General features: G+C 38.8%; 1 protein-coding gene and 1 pseudogene across 1 annotated transcript in view; both read right to left on the bottom strand.

Annotated features, from left to right (window-relative positions):
• SHOC1 (shortage in chiasmata 1) overlaps positions 1 to 20,818 on the bottom strand; it is an 88,885-nt gene that overhangs the window by 43,088 nt on the left and 24,979 nt on the right. The window contains exons 9-14 of the mRNA XM_019946352.3: positions 20,686 to 20,794; positions 12,696 to 12,790; positions 11,723 to 11,962; positions 5,365 to 5,778; positions 2,107 to 2,226; positions 968 to 1,144 (exon numbers count right to left, since the gene is read on the bottom strand). Coding sequence (XP_019801911.2) covers positions 968 to 1,144; positions 2,107 to 2,226; positions 5,365 to 5,778; positions 11,723 to 11,962; positions 12,696 to 12,790; positions 20,686 to 20,794 — 1,155 coding nt within the window. The remainder of the gene's footprint in view (positions 1 to 967; positions 1,145 to 2,106; positions 2,227 to 5,364; positions 5,779 to 11,722; positions 11,963 to 12,695; positions 12,791 to 20,685; positions 20,795 to 20,818) is intronic.
• Positions 15,121 to 16,769, bottom strand: LOC109551942 (heterogeneous nuclear ribonucleoprotein K pseudogene; annotated as a pseudogene).

Consider the following 20,818-nt stretch of genomic DNA (forward strand, 5'->3'; position numbering starts at 1 on the left):
TTGTTCCGCGGCATGTGGGATCTTCCCAGACCAGGGCTCAAACCCATGTCCCCTGCATTGGCAGGCAGATTCTTAACCACTCTGCCACCAGGGAAGCCCCTAACCTTCTATCCTTTGAACTTTAGTTGCCTTGGTCTCCCTGGACTCTTAGCTCTGCTTCTTCAACTCAGATTTGTCCCCTGAGCTCTGCCTCTGGTACCTCTCCCTGTGCCATGGCCTGGCATTTCTTTCAAGGCAGTAAGCTAGGGCAATGGTAGGGCTCACCTCACTTGTCTCCCATCTCTCAGGAATCATTGTGCTTCGTTGCCTGATGTCTAGGATCTTAAAAACTGGTTTCATCTATTTTGTCTTTGTCTTTTTGTTTGTTGTTGTTATTTCTGGAAGGAGGGTAAATTCAGTCCCTGTTATTCCATTTTGGCCAGAAGCAAAAGTCCAGGATTGACTTTAATCAATTTACTTGTTGACCTCCCCCCACCTATTTGGGAGGGACCTAAGTGGTTCAGATGCTAACAGTAATAGGGTTAATTTGGTTTCTGCAATAGGAATCTGTCAAGTAATATATATGTCAACTAGGAGCTTTACTGAGAAGCAATGCCAGATGATACAGGTTTCCCCCACTATCTGAAAATAGAGAGTTCCTATGAAACCTTTTGTAAGCTGAAATGGAGTAAAGAAGCAAATACCTTTTTTCATAAAAACGAAAATCCTCTTTGATTTCTTTCAGTTAGTGAAAACAGATATTAATGTAGGTCTTCATAAAATCAAAGTGACATAAAGCAAACATGAAAAGCAGGCGACACTTGTATTTCTTACCTTTTTATCCTTGCTTAGCTGATTTTCCAGCATTGGTCTGTGGGTGTCATATGCTGAATTACAGTTATGCCTCCATCTATGACTAATTTCTGCATTTTCTAATAATCCATAAATTTATATCCTTTAAAATAATGTGACTTTTATTTGTACTCACCTTGGTGAATAGCATCACTTATTACTTTTTCTTGTTGTTTTAAGAGGAACCTTGTTTGGTCAAAAATGACAGTGTCAAATTTCCAGTTAGCAGCAGGAAGAGTACAGAGGCATACAAGTTTTTTTAAGATAGGAGAAGCTGCTGCTTCCAGGAGACAGTATGCTTGGCACTGGCTATCTGCCAAAATAAAAGCATTAAAGGCAGTGTTTTTATAAGGATGGTATGTTCTTTTTGACAAATCAATCATCCATGTTACTTCATGGAAACCTGAACTCTATCCAAATTCTTTTCTGAGTTAAAAATCATTAGATTCTATAGAGGCTTATTTTAGGGTATTTATTCTAAATAAACTAGTAAAAACACAACAAAAGAAACCCTCTGTAGAATTAATATAATTTTATGGTTATCTTGTTTATTAGAAATGATTTATTCAGTGACTAATTTGGCAGGGCAAGTATGAGGAAGAGAATCACAGTTTTTTTCTTCTCCCTCCACTATTAGCTTACAACCTTAAGATGAACACATTTATAACAATGACAAATTGTTTTTAGTTTTCACTAGAATATCAATATTTAAAGATCTGCATTGTCATCTAAAGGTCATAAATGAAATTTAGCCAAAAGAATGAAATGATATTCAAGAACTAGTGTCATACTTCCTTATCGATTTTAATAGTGAGCATGATGTTCTTAAGGGGTCAATGTAAAGAATATTTTTCTTTACAGCAGAACAAATAATTTTAATTGGTATAGGAATCAATAATAACTTATTTACACCACCTTGATGGTGGGTAAGAGAACGGAGAGGGCAACCATCAACAGTTCATTTTTCCAGACTGGGAAGAAAAGTCTGAGTGAGGAGCTGCAGTTTGCTGTTCTCTGATGCATGTAGGGAAGCAGCAGTTTAAATGAAGGAAGAAATAACACTTAGTGGACTGGAATAGGGCGATGGGGAGGGAGGGGCAGAGGCAGTGAATAAGGCACTCCAGGTTTGGAAATAACCTGAAAGTAGGACTGGAATGAAGAAATATCTGAAACAAGTGAAGAAAATTACATGGAAAATAAGGTGTGTCCTAGATACCCAGGAAAGTGCTTTCAAATTTACTTAATTTGAATGTATTTAAAAAGCATAATGCATACCTGATGCTTGAATTTCAATGACATTATCTGCTCTCCTTTCCTGATTTGCTTTCTCTAGTGTTTCATTAGTACAAACAATAGGATTTTCTTCTTGAAGAGTTAAAGAATGTTCTTCTTTGTCTTGAAGTTCTAATAAAAATATTAATTTGCATTGTTCAGGGAAACTTAATGTTGATTAAGATGCTCTCTTGTAATATGATCATAATTGTTAAAATTCTTTGAAATGCATCAGTATTAAATTGAGCAACTATTCAGGTCAATGGACTTACTGTGCTGGGTAGGAAGCTGAATGGTAATAAAGGAAGGAACTTTGGCATCAGATCAGTGTTTCAATCCCAGTTCTGACACTAGCCTCAGTTTCCTCATATGTAAAATATTGATTAATATACCTATTTCAAATATTGTTATAAGGTGTTATAAATACCAAGGATGATTCCTGACACCTAAAGGGCACATACTGTTCTACATCTTTTCTCTGTGACTGTCCACAGACCCTTCCTCTGTTACTAATTCTCTCCTATACCCCAAACCCTATCTGTCTCCATCCTTTCTTAATAAGGTCATTTCTTACTACTTACCCTTTAGCTCCCAGGCATTTTCTACAGGAAGCCTAATAAAACTGCCCACTCGGGGCTTCCCTGGTGGCGCAGTGGTTGAGAGTCTGCCTGCCGATGCAGGGGACGCGGGTTCGTGCCCCGGTCCGGGAAGATCCCACATGCCATGGAGCGGCTGGGCCCGTGAGCCATGGCCGCTGAGCCTGCGTGTCCGGAGCCTGTACTCCGCAACGGGAGAGGCCACAGCAGTGAGAGGCCCGCGTACCGCAAAAAAACCCCAAAACACTGCCCACTCTACTTCCAGGCCAGCAAAGTGCCGCTCCTTTTTGTTTCCTCAGCACTTGGCATAGTCTCCTGGCACTGACGATGTTGTATGGAAATTATCTGCATCTGGTCCACTGTAAGCGTCTCATGGTCAGCAACGTTATCATATTTATCTCTGATATGTGATTTAGTGCCTGGCACACAAGGTTCAATAACTGTAGTTTTCTTCCTTCGTTTGTAAGTATTGTAGAGGATTAAAAAAAAATATATATATATATAATTTATTTATGATTAGAGTTATATTAACTAGATTGCAATGTTATCCATTAATAATATGATTACAAGATAATTTTAGAAAAACACTGCCATCTTGAAACGTTTGAATATATGAGCTTTAAATACACAGTGAAAAAAAAGAGTAAAATATCCTAAACTAGCTTTTTATTATTTTCAAGTATACTTTTTATTAACTATAAGTAATTTAAATAGCTATGATTAAATACTACAAATTATTAGAGTTTTTGAGGGGGCCTAATAAGTTGTAGCATTCTTTCTCACCCCTGTATCAACAAGAAGTAAAATATATATATCAAAATATTACCTCTGTTACTAATAAAAACTAAGTTGGAGAAAGGAGCTTAGTTTGAGAGTCAAAAGAGCTTTTTAATTAAACAACAGAATTAGAGTTACCTACCGTGCCCCAGACTATACTGTACTGGGCTAGGATTCTGCACTATTGGGGAACTGCTTGGGAAAGATTCATGACATAGAGAAGCAGAGGAGAATGCCTGTTACTTGTGAGGCAGCTCATTCCTACAAGCTTATGCCCAATTTATTCTTTTTCAAATTTACAATACAGATAATTAATTTCAGTGCCTCTGGGGAGAACACATTAAAGGGCAAAGAGGCCAGGAACATAATACTATAGAGAAAAAATCAGGAGTACAGAGCATTCCCACCTAACATCAGTATTCCTTTAATTGTTTAATTAATGGCTAACTTTTAAAATAAGAAAATATTCTTTTTATCTTTGTCTCCTTTCTTGTTGCTTTCTCTCATTTTCTGTTGCCAATATACCTTGTTACAAGACATCATCACAAGTATGAAAACCAGAAAAGGGTGTCAGTGCTAATTTTGGATTGGTTTCCTTTTTTTGTTTGTTTTTTGGCCTCAAATATGAATAGAATCTGAAAACATTCACAAACCTGAAAAAAACAAATCTTTAAAAAATTCCTATTTATGCATCACATTCATAAGATAATTCTTTATATTTTGCTCATTCTTTCATGTAGAAATTATACTCTGAATTATGGTGCAAATTGGTTAGAAAGATCTGTTACATATAGAATTGTCACCTAACAAGGTAAGTTATAATGCGGTCAAACAATTACACAAAAAGAAACTTTATGACAAATATATATAAACATAAAGGGTCACAAAATTCTGAGATCTTTAAATACTTTTCTGAATTTTTGTTGAATTTTTCATTGTAAAAATGCACTGATGGACAAAGTAATATAACTTTATATAGATCTATAAAAGGCTGTCATATCATGCTGCACACAAAGAACAAGCACTCTTTTCTGCTTTTCTATGTCATGACTTTTTCCCAAGCAGCTCCCCAACCATAGGGAATCCTGGCCCAGTCCAGCATAGTCTGGGTCTGGGTAGGTACTCTGACCAATTCTGGTGTTTAGTTAGCAAGCTCATTGGACTCTCAAACTAATTTCTGGTATATATTTTACTTCTTGTCTTATTTTACAGTTTATTCAGGGGCAAGACCTTATGTACATTAACAGTATCAATACATACGACAGTAAGACCTAGGTATACTCTAACTCTCACAAATAAATATTTTTGTACTTATTTCATTTGGGTAAGCTGTGTCAAACACATTCTAGAATACTAGAATTTTATTTTTTTACCAGAAGTGAAATGATATGACGCATTATACTACTTTGATATGTTTATAAGCGATGAATGTAAAACAGTTACAACTCAAACAGAAACTCTTTGATAAAGTTAAAAAGAGTAATAGGCAATCAAACAGGCAAAAGGTTCTTAAGTACACATTAAAATACAAGTTAAAATATGGAGGTAGAACTGTGAGCTAAAAGAGAAAAAAGAATGGCAGAATGATCAGCAAAAGTTAGAAATGTTATGAATCTGTATGACCAAGTTGTAGAAAGTAAGTTTTTACAAATAGTGGCTTTTCTTAAAAGTTCAAATGCACTTTTAAATTTTTTGGAAAATACATATCTGCATCTATATCTGTATATCCCATATCTATCTCCGTATATAATGTGTCATGAATCAATGACATTTTCTTTGAAGAATAATGTGTTTTATCTGAAGAGCTTTATTTCTTTACCTTCTATAATAAATTATACATTTAGTCCTTGAAGCTATCATACCTACACCAAAATATTAAATTACTCACCGTCTTTTCCATCATTGTCTGTGACTTCAGTCTTTGAGGTGCAAGTCTTATACTTATTTCGCAGCATAATAAAGTCATTCAAAAGGTCCAAATTATTCTCCTGTTTTTTACCATGTTTAAAAGATGCTTCTTGAATTTTGGAAGAGGAAGATGATTCAGTAGATGGTACTGTGCTGTCAAGTTCCAAGTAATCTTCATTTTCTTTAGTTCGGATTATTCTATAACCTAGTTCTAGGTCAATCTTTGGCTTTTCTTCTTTTCGTGGTCTTTCAACAGCAACATATTCATCAGAAAAATACGAGTCTGTTACTGCTTTTGACAGAGGTGGAGTCTTTTGTGAAGGTGATAAATGATCGTTTGTAGATATCTCAATAAGTTTAATAGGTGAGGAACAACTTTTATGTTCTAGCCATGCTGAAAACAGAAAATGAAAATATCCAATGACTTTCATGCCTAAATGAATGTTCTACTAGGGTATTAAGATAACCTTTAGTTCTGGGTTCTTACTAATATAATTTGATCCTTACGAGTACTTTGTTTACTGCTTTTAAAATCAATTTTTCGTCTGAATAAAATAAATTTTTAAAGGATAAAAATTCAGCACCTCTTTTTCCTATTACTGGAGCTAAGGTTACTGAGCAAAGAAAGAATTCCAGACTATTGTCAATAGTCTAACGACAAGTCATAGCCTTGGAGCTATCATACCTACAGTTATTCTAAGGGTCAAAAACTTACATACAAAGCAAGCCACAGACCAGAAGAAAATACTTGTAATACATATACTTTAAAAAAGACTGTATCGGGCTTCCCTGGTGGCGCAGTGGTTGAGAGTCCGCCTGCCGATGCAGGGGACAAGGGTTGGTGTCCCAGTCCGGGAGGATCCCACATGCCTTGGAGCGGCTGGGCCCGTGAGCCATGGCTGCTGGGCCTGAGCGCCTGGAGCCTGTGCTCCGCAATGGGAGAGGCCACAACTGTGAGAGGCCCGCATACCATAAAAAAAAAAAAAGACTGTATCCGAAATATTTGAAGAACTGTTATAATATTTTAAAAGAAAGTCAATTAAAAATTTGACAAAATATTTGATCAACACTTCATATAAGATATGCACATGCTGCAATATGGATGAATCTTGAAAACATGCTAAATGAAAGCAGTCACGAAAGACCACATATTGTATGATTCCATTTCTATGGCACATACAGAACAGACAAATCTATAAAGACAGAGAATGGGAGTGACTGCTAATGGGTACAAGATTCCTTTTGGGGGAGGATTAAAATCTCCTAAAATTGATTGTGGTGATGATTATACCTCTCTGTGAATATACTAACTTTGAATGGTAATTCAATGGTTTTTAGTGTATTCACAGAGAGGCATATACTTTTTTTTTTTTTTTTTGCGGTACGCGGGCCTCGCACTGTTGTGGCCTCTCCTGTTGTGGAGCACAGGCTCCGGACGTGCAGGCTCAGCGGCCATGGCAAACGGGCCCAGTTGCTCCGCGGCATGTGGGATCTTCCTGGACCGGGGCACGAACCCGTGTCCCCTGCATCGGCAGGCGGACTCTCAACCACTGCGCCACCAGGGAAGCCCGAGAGGTATATACTTTTAATGGGTGAATTATATGGTATGTGAATTACATGTCCATAAAGCTATTATGTATTTTTTAAAAGAAGGTATAAATATAGCCAATGAGCTTGTAAAAAGATGGTCATCGTCATTAGTTATCAGGAAAATACAAATTAAAACCACAATGAGATACCACAACATACCCATCAAAAGGGCTAAAATTTAAGATTTTCAATGCCAAGAGTTGGCAAGGATATAGAGTAACTGAAACCCTCACACATTGCTGGTGTAAATGTAAAACAGAGCAACCACTTTGGAAAAAAGTAGTTTCTTAAAGAGTTAAACATACACCTACCATAAAACCTAACAATTATACTCCTAGATATTCACTGAAGAGAAATGATAACAAATGTCCACAAAAAGACTTCTACAAGAATATTCATAGCAGTTTTATTCATAACAGTAAAAACCTAGAAAAAAATCCAGGAGAGTTGATAAACAAACCTTGGTACATCCATATAATGAAAAATTCCTCAGTAATAAAAAAGAAATGAACTACAAATACACACAACATCATGAGTGAATCTCAAAAATGTTATTCTGAGTAGAAGGCAGACACAAAAGAGTTCATACTGTATGATTCCATAAATGAAATTCCAGAACAAAGGAAACTAATATATAGTGACAGAAAGTAGACCAGTGGTTACTTGAAGTCAGAGGTGAAGGTTGGTAGGGGAGAAGGGTGGGATAGAAGGAGAATCACTATAGAATGCAATGGAGCACAAGGGAACTTCCTGGTGATAGAAATATTTTGTATCTTAATGGTGGTGATAGTTTCATGGTATAAAAATACATGTGTCAAAATTCATTAAACTGTACAGTTAGAACAAGTGCATTTTATTATATGTAAATTATACTTCAAAGTTTACTTGAAAAAAACATAAGTGTCTTATAGGCCAGCTAAATATGTAAATGAGTGAAGTACAGGGCCAGTGCTTAAATCATAATCTTTGGGAAGATAGATTTTGTTTTTTTCTTCCATAATGTGGTCTATAAATTTTTTTGCTTTTGCTTTTATTAGAGATACTGGTATCGGAAACATTTTACTTTTCTCTTAACTATTATAAATATAAGACAAAAGTGCAAGAGTAATGCTAAATACCAACCAATACCTGGCCTCAATTTGTGAATGCTGGGAACTACGGTGAACTGGAGGGTGCATGGTCTGTCTAAATGGTGAGCTACTACCAGCCCTAACCAGTTGTTGCCATGTGAGAATCTGAGTCTGATTTTTGGAATTTTAAAGACAATTTCAAAATACAGATCAGTTTCGTACAACCCTCCAAATTTTAAATGCTGGTAACTAATTAAAATACCATATGGGTCAACAGTACGTGGGCTGAACAGGATCTGAGTGCTACCAATTTGCAACCTCCAAGATATTTTCTAGAGATATTCTGGAGTGTTTAGTAGGTAAATAGGAACTGTTTACTATTTCACTTTTCTGATTATTTTCCTCTACTACTCTCTTTAACCACCCCTATCCTGACAACGTGGCCACGGGCTCCTGATAAAGTTATTGCTTTTTAAACTTCAGGATGAAACTTCGGGATTCATAATTCTACTAGATAACAAGATGAGTTATATGTTTCATTTTAACCTCAATATAGTTATATATCATAATAAAGATTATACATAATTTTATAGATTTAATACATTATTAAGGATATCGGAAGACTCCATAAAATCATCTTGTCTCTTTTCTTTGTCTCACAATCTGACCTCATCTCTTTTAAAATTCTTCTTCTACCATGGGTAACCATCTGGGTCTTAGGATAGACTGGTGTGCATTTGCTTGACATAGTCTGTTTACCTACCCTCTTTTCTACCACATCCAAAGCCCTCTGTCTTCTGTCTTTGAAACATCCCTTGATAACAATTCTCACCCCAATTCCTATCTCCTTAGAGCAGTCTTCCAACGTACACAATAATGTCTAAAATTCACTTCTTAAAAAAATTTTATTTACTTATATTTTTATTTTTGGCTGCGTTGGGTCTTTGCTGCTGTGCGCGGGCTTTCTCTAGTTGCGGCGAGTGGGGGCTACTCTTCGTTGTGGTGCACGAGCTTCTCATTGTGGTGGCTTCTCTCATTGTGAAGCACGGCCTCTAGGCACGTGGGCTTCAGTAGTTGTGGCATGTGGGCTCAGTAGTTGTGGTGCACAGGCTTAGTTGCTCTGCGGCATGTGGGATCTTCCCAGACCAGGGCTCGAACCCGTGTCCCCTGCATTGGCAGGCGGATTCTTAACCACTGCACCACCAGGAAAGTCCCTAAAATTCACTTTTAAATATACTTATTTACTCTGTAATAAAATAAAAGTAAACTTCCCCAGCTCCTTTAAAAGCTAAATTTATTAACTATTGCACAAACTGATTTTAAAACAATACGTATTGAAAACAATACGTATTTAAAACAATACATATTTCAAAAAGGTATAATTGAGTCTAAGTATGTTCCATTTACTATAATGGCACACATAGCAACCAAAATAACTCAAAAGAGGAGGGGGAGTGGCCAAGATGGTGGAGCAGGAACACCCTGAGCTCACCTCCACCCATGGGCACACCAAAATTAGTACAACTATTTGCAGGGCAACTATTGATGAGAAAGACCTGAAGACTAGAAGAAAAAGATCTTCTACAACTAAAGATATAAAGAAGAAACCACAACGAGACAGAGAGGAGGGGTGGAGACAGAGTATAGTCGACACCCATACCCCCCCGCCGGGTGGGTGACCCACAAATGGGAGGATAATTACAGAGGTTAATTGCAGAGGTTCTCTCCAAAGAGTAAGGGGTCCGAGCCCCACATAGGCTTTCATGGCTGGGGTCATGCACCAGGAGGACGAGCCCCCAGAACATTTGACTTTGAAGACCACAAGGGCTTAATTTGGGGAGAGCAGGAGAGCTGTAGGAAAGAGTCTCCACTCTCAAAGGAGGCACACAAAATCTCACTCACCCTGAGACCCAGGGCAGAAGCAGTACTTTGAAAGTAGCCTGGATCAGACCCACCAGCTGATCTTGGAGAGATTTTCAAAAAGGCCAGCGGCAATTGGAGCTCACTGTGGGGACACAGAAATTGGCAGTAGCCATGTTTTGGGAGCTCATTCTGCCATGAGGATTCTGGTGATGGCAAGTGCCACTTTGGAATCCTCCCTCTAGCTTATTAGCACTGGGACTGGCCCCGCCCATCAGCCTGTCGACTAGTACTGGGACGCCTCAGGTCAACCAGCTAGCTGCGTGGGGACACAGCCCCACCCACCAGCAGGCACCCCTGAACCCCTAGCCACCCTGGGACCTGGTCCTGCCCACCAGAAGGCCCAGGACCCATTCCTGCCCACCAGTGGCTGGACAACAGCCCCAGAATCTCCTAGGCCTCAGCCCTGCCCACCAGCAGGCCAATACCAGCTATGACACCCCAGGACCCTGCAGCCAGAGACCCCAGCACCTGTCTCCACCTATCAGTGGGTGGGCACTAGCCCTGGATCCCTTGAGTCCCACTGCCACTCCCCAGTAGGCTAATGTCAGCTCTGGGACACCTTGGCCCCTCAGCCAGCCACCTCAGGGTCTGACCCCACCCACCAGCTGGCAGACATCAGCTTCAGGACACCCCAGGCCCCTGAAGTGTCAAAAACCAACCCCACCTACCAGCAGGCTGACACTAGATCTGTGACCCCCAGGTCTATAACCAGCCATCCTGGGACCTGGCTTTGCCCATGAGTGGGCCAGCAGTAGCCCCAGGGGCCCCCAGAGCTCCAGGCACCTTGTGACCCAGCCCTGCCCACTAGTAGCCCGCAGCCTCCACACAAGGGCAGGGCTTGACAACCAACTGGACAAGGGGCCAGCCACGCCTATCAGACCACTCACATTAGTCAGTCTGCCACAACAGAAGTGCCTAGACAGCCCACATAAGAGGCACCCCTAGTACATATAGCTCTGGTGGCCAGAGGGGAGTGTGCTGCTGGGACACATACGACATCTCCTACAAAAGACCACTTCTACAAGACTGGGAAACATACCCAACCTACCACGCATATAGAAATAAAAACTGTGAATCAGGCAAAATGAGGGGACAGAGGACTATGCTCCAAATGAAAGAACAAGATAAAACCCCAGAAGAAGAACTAAGTGAAGTGAAGATAAGCAATCTACCCAATAAAGAGTTCAAGGTAATAATCATAAATATGCTCAAAGAACTTGGGAGAACATAAAGTTCCTAGAAGAAGAAAAAAAATTAACTCAAAAGACATTTTTGTCTTCTTAAATTATACAAGTAAAAAACCCTTAATGAGTAAACTTTTTGGTAACAAAGGAAGATTTTCTATTGTTGAAGAGAGATTACTAGATATGATTGAACACTTAAAGCTCAGCTGTCAGGCTGAAAAATAACAGTGCTGGTTCGTATCTAGGCTGATGTAAACAGAAAATGGGCTAGAAATTAATCATTTATAAAAGAAAACAAAGACACTAACTGAAAATGGCTAGACATTTAAAGCTGAGACTATAGAATTTTAGGACGGAAACAGATTTAATGATTAGCTGGTCAAACTTCCTCATTTTTTCAAGGAAGAAAATGAGGCTTAGTGAAGGTCGAAGTTATAAATTCTGGCGGAGCCAGAGCTATATTTAATGTTGGAATTTAGTTTTATTTTCCCAATAACCTGGCGGAAAGCCAGTATCTAACATCTCATTCTGAAAATGTTTACACAAGTGATATTTACTATTACATACTTACATTTTAATTGAAGCACATTGGTAGGCAAAAATGTCTCCAGTTTACTATCATCAGAAGATAGATTATGATACAGATATGTACTTAGATGTTCCAAAGTTTCTGTCATTATCAGATTTAGTCCTGCTTGTTTCCACCACTCTGCATTTTCAGGATTAACCACAAGGCTTTCTTCTTCAATAGAAAATATCTTTTTAAAATCTACAACTGAATATAGACTGTTGGGCTCTCCAGTTCTTGGCACTTAAAAAACCACAACAAACCAAAAAACAAATAGTGAGAAACAGTCCACAGGGCAAAAAAGATAAAAAAACACAATAAACAGAACCACACTGGAAACTTCTTACAAAATAGATTTTTACAAATTAGAAAAAAACTAAAATAAAGTTATGTCTAGTATTTCATCTTCAAGATGCTAATATTTGTAAAAGTCCAAAATATTATAGCAATAGAAGTTACATAAAGGTTTATTTCAACTTACGGAAATATCATGAAGTTAAAATTATTCTACTATTTAGTAGGAGATGGAACTATTATTTTGTTTGACCATTTTAGTAATTACTAAATTAATACATTTGACAATATTTTGAAGAGTTAACGTAAGATTTATTAAATCAGAAATTCCAATTCATTATAATGAGCCTAAACAAGATGATATATTTTATCAGATTTTTATGATGACTATCATTTTAAATATTTTGACACAGAACTTTCTGCTTCATTACTTTTTAGCCTAAGTAGGGACACAGAATATTGTGTGGAGGAACTGAAGTAGCACAACTACTTAATATTATTAACTGCATTACAAGCCTCAACCCAAAATTAGGATTATAAATTTTGAAATCCTAATTTTGGAATGGTGCTTTTTATAATGACAGTATTTTCAATAATAATAATAATACTGACAATACATTTCTACTGATTGTACCTTTTATCTATACTTTCTATTTAGCATTCAAAATCAATTAACCTTTACCTCTAAACAAAAATGTATTCAAAGAGCTTCTGCAGCTTTCTGATTGCCACACCATACAGTATTTGTTAGCTGATTCTTCTGCAATAAGCAAACTACTGAAAAAGAAGAGTTAAAGTTTAATTTATTAATTATATTGTCTTTTTGCATAATAAAATTTCAAGAAAAGTATTTTTCTAAGTATTTTCTACACTCAAAAGCATGTCAAAAATGAACTCTATTTTAGGGCTTCCCTAGTGGCGCAGTGGTTAAGAATCCGCCTGCCAATGCAGGGGACACGGATTCCAGCCCTGGTCCAGGAAGATCCCACATGCCGCGGAGCAACTAAGTCCATATGCCACAACTACTGAGCCCACGCGCCACAACTACTGAAGCCTGCGCGCCTAGAGGCTGTGCTCCGCAACAAGAGAACCACCGCAATGAGAAGCCCACACACCGCGATGAGGAGTAGCCCCCGTTCATCACAACCAGAGAAAGCCCACGTGCAGCAACAAAGACCCAATGCAGCCAAAAATAAAATAAATAAATTTATTAAAAAAAAATGAACTCTATTTTATAAATGTGTAAACTGAAGTAGAGAGTTCTATAGACCAAACTTCAAATGCTTACTTCCTCCTACCCTAGGAAGGTTTGTCAGTTTGTCAGCTCCCTAACTGCTCCTGCTTTCCTGTAACTTACTTCTACTTCCTTCCATTTCCTTCAGTGGAAGCTGGAGCCAGAGGGGGCTGACTTGGGAGGGTTTTAGCATTTCCTTCCGTAAAACATGCTAGCACCAACACTATAAGCCACCCAAAATAAAAATGCGATTTACATAAAATTATCTTGCTTACCATACAAAATGGTAGCTTCAACACAAATTTTTATAAAATCGCTGTCCCCACCAAGTCCATTCTAAACAGAATTTCTGGAGCTTCTACTGGCTGAGGATCAGAACTATGAAAAAGTTCTGTCTGCTCTATCTTCTCAGGAAGTGACAGGTCCTAAAGTTTAGTTCAAGTCCTTCAGTCTTGTGTGTGAGTGAGTGATGTCTGTCTGTTTGTGTGTTTTGGGTGCTGAGGAGAGAAGGAAGTATGTACGACAAGCAGTGTAAATCAGTAAATACTGCTTATTAGTAGGTATGAAGTTATTAGCCTTGGTAGGGAAGAGACCATTAATTCACGAACCCTTTAATCTATGCCCCAAACCTCCCACTCCCTCCTAAGTGAGAATTGTATTTTGCTTCTCTGTTCATATGGAGCATACATGAGCATGCTAATTGTAGGTACTGCTAGTTAAATTGACAGTTCTGAGTAGTAGCAGACAACTAAGTCTTACGTCTAAACCATCCAATTTACCCACATAATCAAAAAATCTGGCATGTGGTGGCAATATTTGAGAATATAGACAATTCTTCAACCTTACCAAGGTCTCTTTGACAACTAGACACCTCATATTGTAGGCGATTATTTTAAAGTGAAAGGAAGAGAAAATATTTAGGCAAGCCATGTTCAGCAGAAGACAATAATATAGACAAATATTCTCATTCCTTTTTTTTTGGCTGCACTGCATAGCATAAAGCTATCTTAGCTCTCCAACCAGGGATTGAATCTGTGCCCCCTGCAGTGGAAGCGTGGAGTCTTACCCACTGGACCGCCAGAGAAGTCCCTATTCTCATTCTTAATGGAGCTTTCTGAAGATATGTCTGAATTTGATATCTTCTTTGTTCATGTATAGAAATATATTCACGATTCAGTAATCAGTGTGGAAATAAAGACGTAATGCCACACAGACTTTTCTTTTTAGCACCATAAAATCTAGCATAGAGTTTTACATGTAGCAGGAACTCAGAATATTTGTTAACTGGGCATACCTCCACCCAAAATGTTGTGTTCTCAAATAAAAGTAATTAGGCCATAAAAGCAAGTTAAGAGTATAATAACATTACATATTATTTTTCCTTTCTGTTTTTTTTTAAAACACTTTTTCTCTTTGTTTTTAGTTTCACAGTTGAGGTGTAAATCTATTTTTTAAATAGGGACTTTTAAGTTTTTGTATTCATGAACCAATGGAAACTATTCACGTTTCGCCAGTGATGAGACAATTCCTTTAAGTTGTTTCAAATGGCCCTGGAAACTTGGGCTAATCTATTTATTTATTTTTTAGGTTCACTAAATTTATTTTAAAAATCATAAAACGTGTCTTACAAAAGAGCATTACATTCTGCACACTGCTCTGACTAGATGCCAGGGACATATGGACTATTGCTACTTTTCCTCCCTGTCCCACCCCACAAATGTTACAGTGACCACAAAGCAAAGTGTTCGCAATAATTACATGGGGGGATTTTTTTTTAAACCACCACCAATAAGCAAAATTTAAAATTCACTCACTCTGCTGCTGTTTCAAAATTTCAGGGTTTTTGCACGCCCACCCCGACCCCCCACCCGTTTGTAAGGAACTGAAACATTACATCTGGTGAACAGCAAAGATTTCACTACACCTCAAATGCAGAGCACCTATGAAGCAGAGGAATGTTGGCTTTTTAAACAAAAGCAGATAAAAAAAAAGATGCAGGACTCCTTCAGTTCTTCACTAATCTTAGAAAAACTTTCCAGAATACTTCTTCACACTGTTCTGCAGCAAATACTGTGCATTCTGTATCTGGTCCCGTGTTCCTGTAATGGTAATGATCCGATCTTCGGACGCTTCTAAAGGCTCATCAATTTTGATCGAAGCTCCTGACTCATGACGGGTTTGTTTAATCCACTGACTACCTTTGCCAATAATAGATCCAGCCAGATCTTTGGGAACAGTTACTTATGTAGTTATAATAGGTCCACCAAGATCACCATATGAGCCACGACCCCCAGCATAGGAGTAATCACATCCAGAGCCACCTTGTGGTTCATAAGCCATCTGCCACTCTGACGGGCTCCATGTATCTACTGCAGAGTCCCAGGTTTCATCAGCACTGAAACCAACCACACCATCATAACGGTCTCCAGGTCTCCCTCTTCTGTCATAGGCCATTAGATCTCCTTCTCCAGGTGGTGGTGGTGGAGGAAGAAGAAGATTCTGAGCTCTGCCACCACCTGGGCCCCCTCGTCCAGGAGGAGGTGGAGGAGGTCCTTGGCGAGGGCTCTTATCATCATAATCTCTTCTGGATGGAGGCATGGGACGCCCACACCGACCAGGAGGTATTCTGTCAAAACCACCTTTTCCCCACATGGGAAACCCACGGGACATCCACGGCGGTCATCAAACATCATTGTAAAACCATCATAATCATAGGTCTCATTGTAAAAATTGGGATCATAAGGCTGAGCACGTCCTTTGATGGGAGACTCTGATATAAGATCAAGGATGATCTTTATGCACTCTACAACCATATCAGGTTTTCCTCCAATAAGAACGACTCTGTCAGTGGAATGAGGACAACATTCCTGGAAAAGCTTGATTGTTGTCTGAGTGTTCTCTCCAAGTTCTTTGATTTTAGCACCTTTGACCCCAATAACTCCTCCAGCCAGACTCTGATGGATCAACAGTCTCAATTCGCAGTCAAAGTCACTTCCTTTATAGTGTTGGTAATTTAAGCATTCCACAGCATCAGATTCGAGCGGGAGCTGGCTGGTTGCAGTGGGTGATGGCAATTGCAGGCCCTCTTCCAAGGTAGGGATGATTTTCTTCAGAATTTCTCCAATTGTTTCAATATCAGCACTGATACTCAATATGCACTCGGGGCCACTGCTGTCTGGGACTGAAACACCGGCATTGTAGTCTGTACGGAGAGCCTTAATATTCTTGCCTCCTTTTCCAATCACTTCCCCAGCATTCTTGCTCTGAAGCAGAATGCTTAATTCAACTCTCTCATCAGTATTTCTAGATCTTTTAAAAGCTTGTTCATCTTCCATATCTTCAGCAGGGCGTTTACCAAATTCGCCATTGGTTCCGGTGTTGGGAAAGGTTTCCTCTGGCTGTTTAGTTTCCATTTTCTTGTATTAAAGGGACACAACAATCAGTTATTAAATATATCCTTGCAGGGCAGAAATGAAGTGTTCTGGGTGGGACCAACTGACACCCTAGTGCTGCAGTAGCCAAGCAAGGCTACTGTCCCTATGCCGTCCCTATGCTGCCTCAGCCGGTCACAGCTAGACAGAGAACGAGTGTAGGGTTTTAAGGAGCGTAACGCTTTGAACGAGTGTAACGCTTTGAACGAGTGTTAGAAGTCTTTTTGTTCGTTTCTTTTTATAGCTGAGTAATATTCCATTGTATATATATATGCCACATCTTCTTTATCCATTCATCTGTCAATGGACACATGTTGCTTCCATATCCTGGCTATTGTAAATAGTGCTGCAACGAACATTGTGGTACATGACTCTCTTTTTTTTTTAAAACATCTTTATTGGAGTATGATTGCTTTACAATAGTGTGTTAGTTTCTGCTTTATAACAAAGTGAATCAGTTATACATATGTCCCCATATCCCTCCCTCCCACCCTCCCTGTCCCACCCCTGTAGGTGGTCACAAAGCACCGAGCTGATCTCCCTGTGCTATGTGGCTGCTTCCCACTAGCTATCTATTTTACGTTTGGTAGTGTATATATGTCCATGCCACTCTCTCACTTTGTCGCAGCTTACCCTTCCCCCTCCCCGTACCCTCAAGTCCCTTCTCTAGTAGGTCTGCGTCCTTATTCTCATCTTGCCCCTAGGTTCTTCATGACCATTTTTTTTTTTTTAGATTCCATATATATGTGTTAGCATATGGTATTTGTCTTTCTCTTTCTGACTTACTTCACTCTGTATGACAGACTCTAGGTCCATCCACCTCACTACAAATAACTCAATTTCGTTTTTTTATGGCTGAGTAATATTCCATTGTATATATGTGCCACATCTTCTTTATCCATTCATCTGTTGATCGACACTTAGGTTGCTTCCATGTCCTGGCTATTGTAAATAGACATGACTCTTTTTGAATTATGGTTTTCTCAGGGTATATGCCCAGTAGTGGGATTGCTGGGTCATATGGTAGTTCTATTTTTAGTTTTTTAAGGAACCGCCATAATGTTCTCCATAGTGGCTGTATCAATTTATATTCCCACCAACAGTGCAAGAGGGTTCCCTTTTCTCTACACATGTACATATATACACTACCAAATGTAAAACCGATAGCTAGTGGGAAGCAGCCGCATAGCACAGGGAGATCAGTTCGGTACTTTGTGACCACCTAGAGGGATGGGATAAGGAGGGTGGGAGTGAGGGAGAAGCAAGAGGGAAGAGATATGGGGATATATGTATATGTATAGCTGATTCACTTTGTTATAAAGCAGAAACTAACACATCATTGTAAAGCAATTATACTCCAATGAAGATGTTAAAAAATAAAATAAAATAAAATAACACTGCTATTTAAAACACCAAAAAAAAGTCTTTTTGTTCTAACTTTGGCAAATCATAATACACAGATAAGACAAGTTTCATAAATTCTCATTAGATATTTGAATTATAACAATAAGTAGGTATATGACTTGTGTGATTAAAGAGTTTACTGTAGTTTAAGCAAATACGTTCAATATCAGATTAAAATTCAAGATTATACTAATTTCAGCTAGTTTTTGTTTCTAACTGCCAATCTGCCTTAACAGATGGATTAGGGTATATGGAGTAAAAAAAAGAGTAAAAGAGCACACAAAAAAAGAAGTATACGTCCTGCAAATAAATGCCTTGCACCTTAACAAAGGGATTAAAAATATTTAAACCAATTATAGATAGTTTCTGTACTCATCCCATGCTATTTTTTTACAGTTCATATCTGATATGGGCAGTTCTAGTTCATGGTAGAGTTCTGTATAGCACAAATTTACCCCCCAAAGGAAATACCTCTTTGCCAGAAGATGAAGATAATTGGGGCCCTCAAAGTCAGGCTCCTCCATCTTATGCTGTGACACCTTCCTGAGACCATTAATAGAAGCCTGAGCAGCTAGTGATGAGATGCTCCCGTTGCTTCCAGTAATCCAAGAGCATTCTCCTCTGGCAGATCAGCCAATCACAGCTAAGAACTCAAAACCCAGCACACAGTGTCCACTCTGGGAATAATTTATTAGAGACTTGGAGATGTTCCTGCAATTTTCCTTAAAATGTGTTATTTTAGGACATACTAAGTTCCAGGATTACAGTGGGGAAGAAGGGGGTTGCACTGGTTATGTTCTTAGTTGTGTAACTAGCATAAGAAGTAGGGGAATGAGGTGACTTTATTCCAGGATGGCAGACTAATCTAACATAAAAAACATTAAATTACAGGTATGCTGTATGGTATAAGATAGCAGTCAAAGCTATCTCAGACTCAGAGGACAAAGATGCTGGGCTATTAAGCTATGCAATTTTGGCTCAAACTAGAATACAATGATCCAACCCTGCAGTATAAATTCTGAGAAGATTACAGACCATCCTGGGCTGTACTGAACAGATTTGTGGCTCAGTATTTGGTTCTACGTATCTGATTTCCCCAACACCAGTACCACATTGAGACAGGTAAAGAAGGTCAGTGGATGTCCTCTGTTAGAGAGGGGATGTGATCTCTGGTACTCCTAGGGAAGTAAGTTGAAAGCCAAATCTATTGTTCAACCACTGAACACACTGCTCTGTTACCCTTGGCTCTTCCTGGTCAGAGAGGTATGACAAATCTTTTGGAAGACCCCAAAATAACCCTATGAGGTATGTACAATTATTATCCCAATATTACAGGTAAGGAAACTGAGGCACAGGGCAATGAAGATCACAGAGCTAGTTAATGATACAGCCAGGCAATCTGGCTCTAGTTCAGGGCTCTTCACTACTCATTATGGGCTGAATTTGTCCTCCCCAAAATTCATATGTTGAAGCCCTAAATCTCTGTACCTTAGAATGACTGTATTTGGAGCTAGGGCCTTTAAAGAGGTAATTAAGTTAAAACGGGGTGATTAGGGTGGGCTCTAATCCAAATAACTGGTATCCTTTTAAGAAGAGGGGATTAGGACATAGATGTGCATGGAGGAAAGACCACATGAAGACAAAGGGAGGGGCTTCCCTGGTGGCGCAGTGGTTGAGAATCTGCCTGCCAATGAAGGGGATACGGGTTCAAGCCCTGGTCCGGGCAGATCCCACATGCCACGGAGCAACTAAGCCCGTGCGCCACAACTACTGAAGCCTGTGCGCCTAGAGCCCGTGCTCCACAAGAGAAGCCGCGATAGTGAGAGGCCCGCGCACCACAATGAAGAGTGGCCCCTGCTTGCTGCAGCCTAGAGAAAGCCCTCGCACAGAAACGAAGACCCAACACAGCCAAAAATAAATAAATAAATAAATTAAAAAGCAAGTTTAAAAAAAAAAAAAGACAAAGGGAGAAGACAGCTATCTACAAGCCAAGGAGAGAGGCCTCAGAAAGAATCCAATCCTGCTGATACCTTGATCTTGGACTTCCAGCCTCTAGACTGTGAAGAAATAAGTTTCTGTTGTTTAAGCCAGCCAGTCTATGGTATTTGTTACGGCAGCCCTAACAAACCAACATACTGCTACACTGTATTTCATGGTAGTGAGTGACAATAGAGGCAGTGTCATTGGTAAGCATCCACTGGCAATGTTCTAAGCAGATTGTTTAAATTTTAAATTTAAAATTAAAATTTTTAAGTTGTTTATATTTAATGGTAATATATTCACATTTGAAATACTAAAAGTATAAAAGAGCCTAGCTTGATCACTTACTACCTCCTATATTGCCAGGTTACCCAGTTTCCTTCTGGGCTCAACCAACAGTACCTGATTTTTGTGTGCCCTTCTAAAGATATTCTATGCATATAAAAACAATTATGTACATATATATTCATATATTCCCTTCAGTTGCTTACTATGAACACCATTTAATCTCTTACATTTTTTTTCACAGAGCTATCTGGGAAATTGACTTTACATGGAGAGATTTAATTAAAGATTGCTTCTTCTGAATTGCAATTTGAGTTCTAGATTTAATCTTTACTTACATTTTACAAGCAGGAGAAGATGGAAATTTCTGAAGTTCTGCACATAATGAATTCACTGAAGAATGTTGGTTTGTTAGGTGTAGATGAGTTAATGGCATTTCTAACTCTACTAGAATATATAAAAATTTAAAAA

The sequence above is a fragment of the Tursiops truncatus genome, chromosome 6 (assembly GCF_011762595.2).
Source record: "Tursiops truncatus isolate mTurTru1 chromosome 6, mTurTru1.mat.Y, whole genome shotgun sequence".
Lineage (NCBI taxonomy): Eukaryota > Metazoa > Chordata > Mammalia > Artiodactyla > Delphinidae > Tursiops > Tursiops truncatus.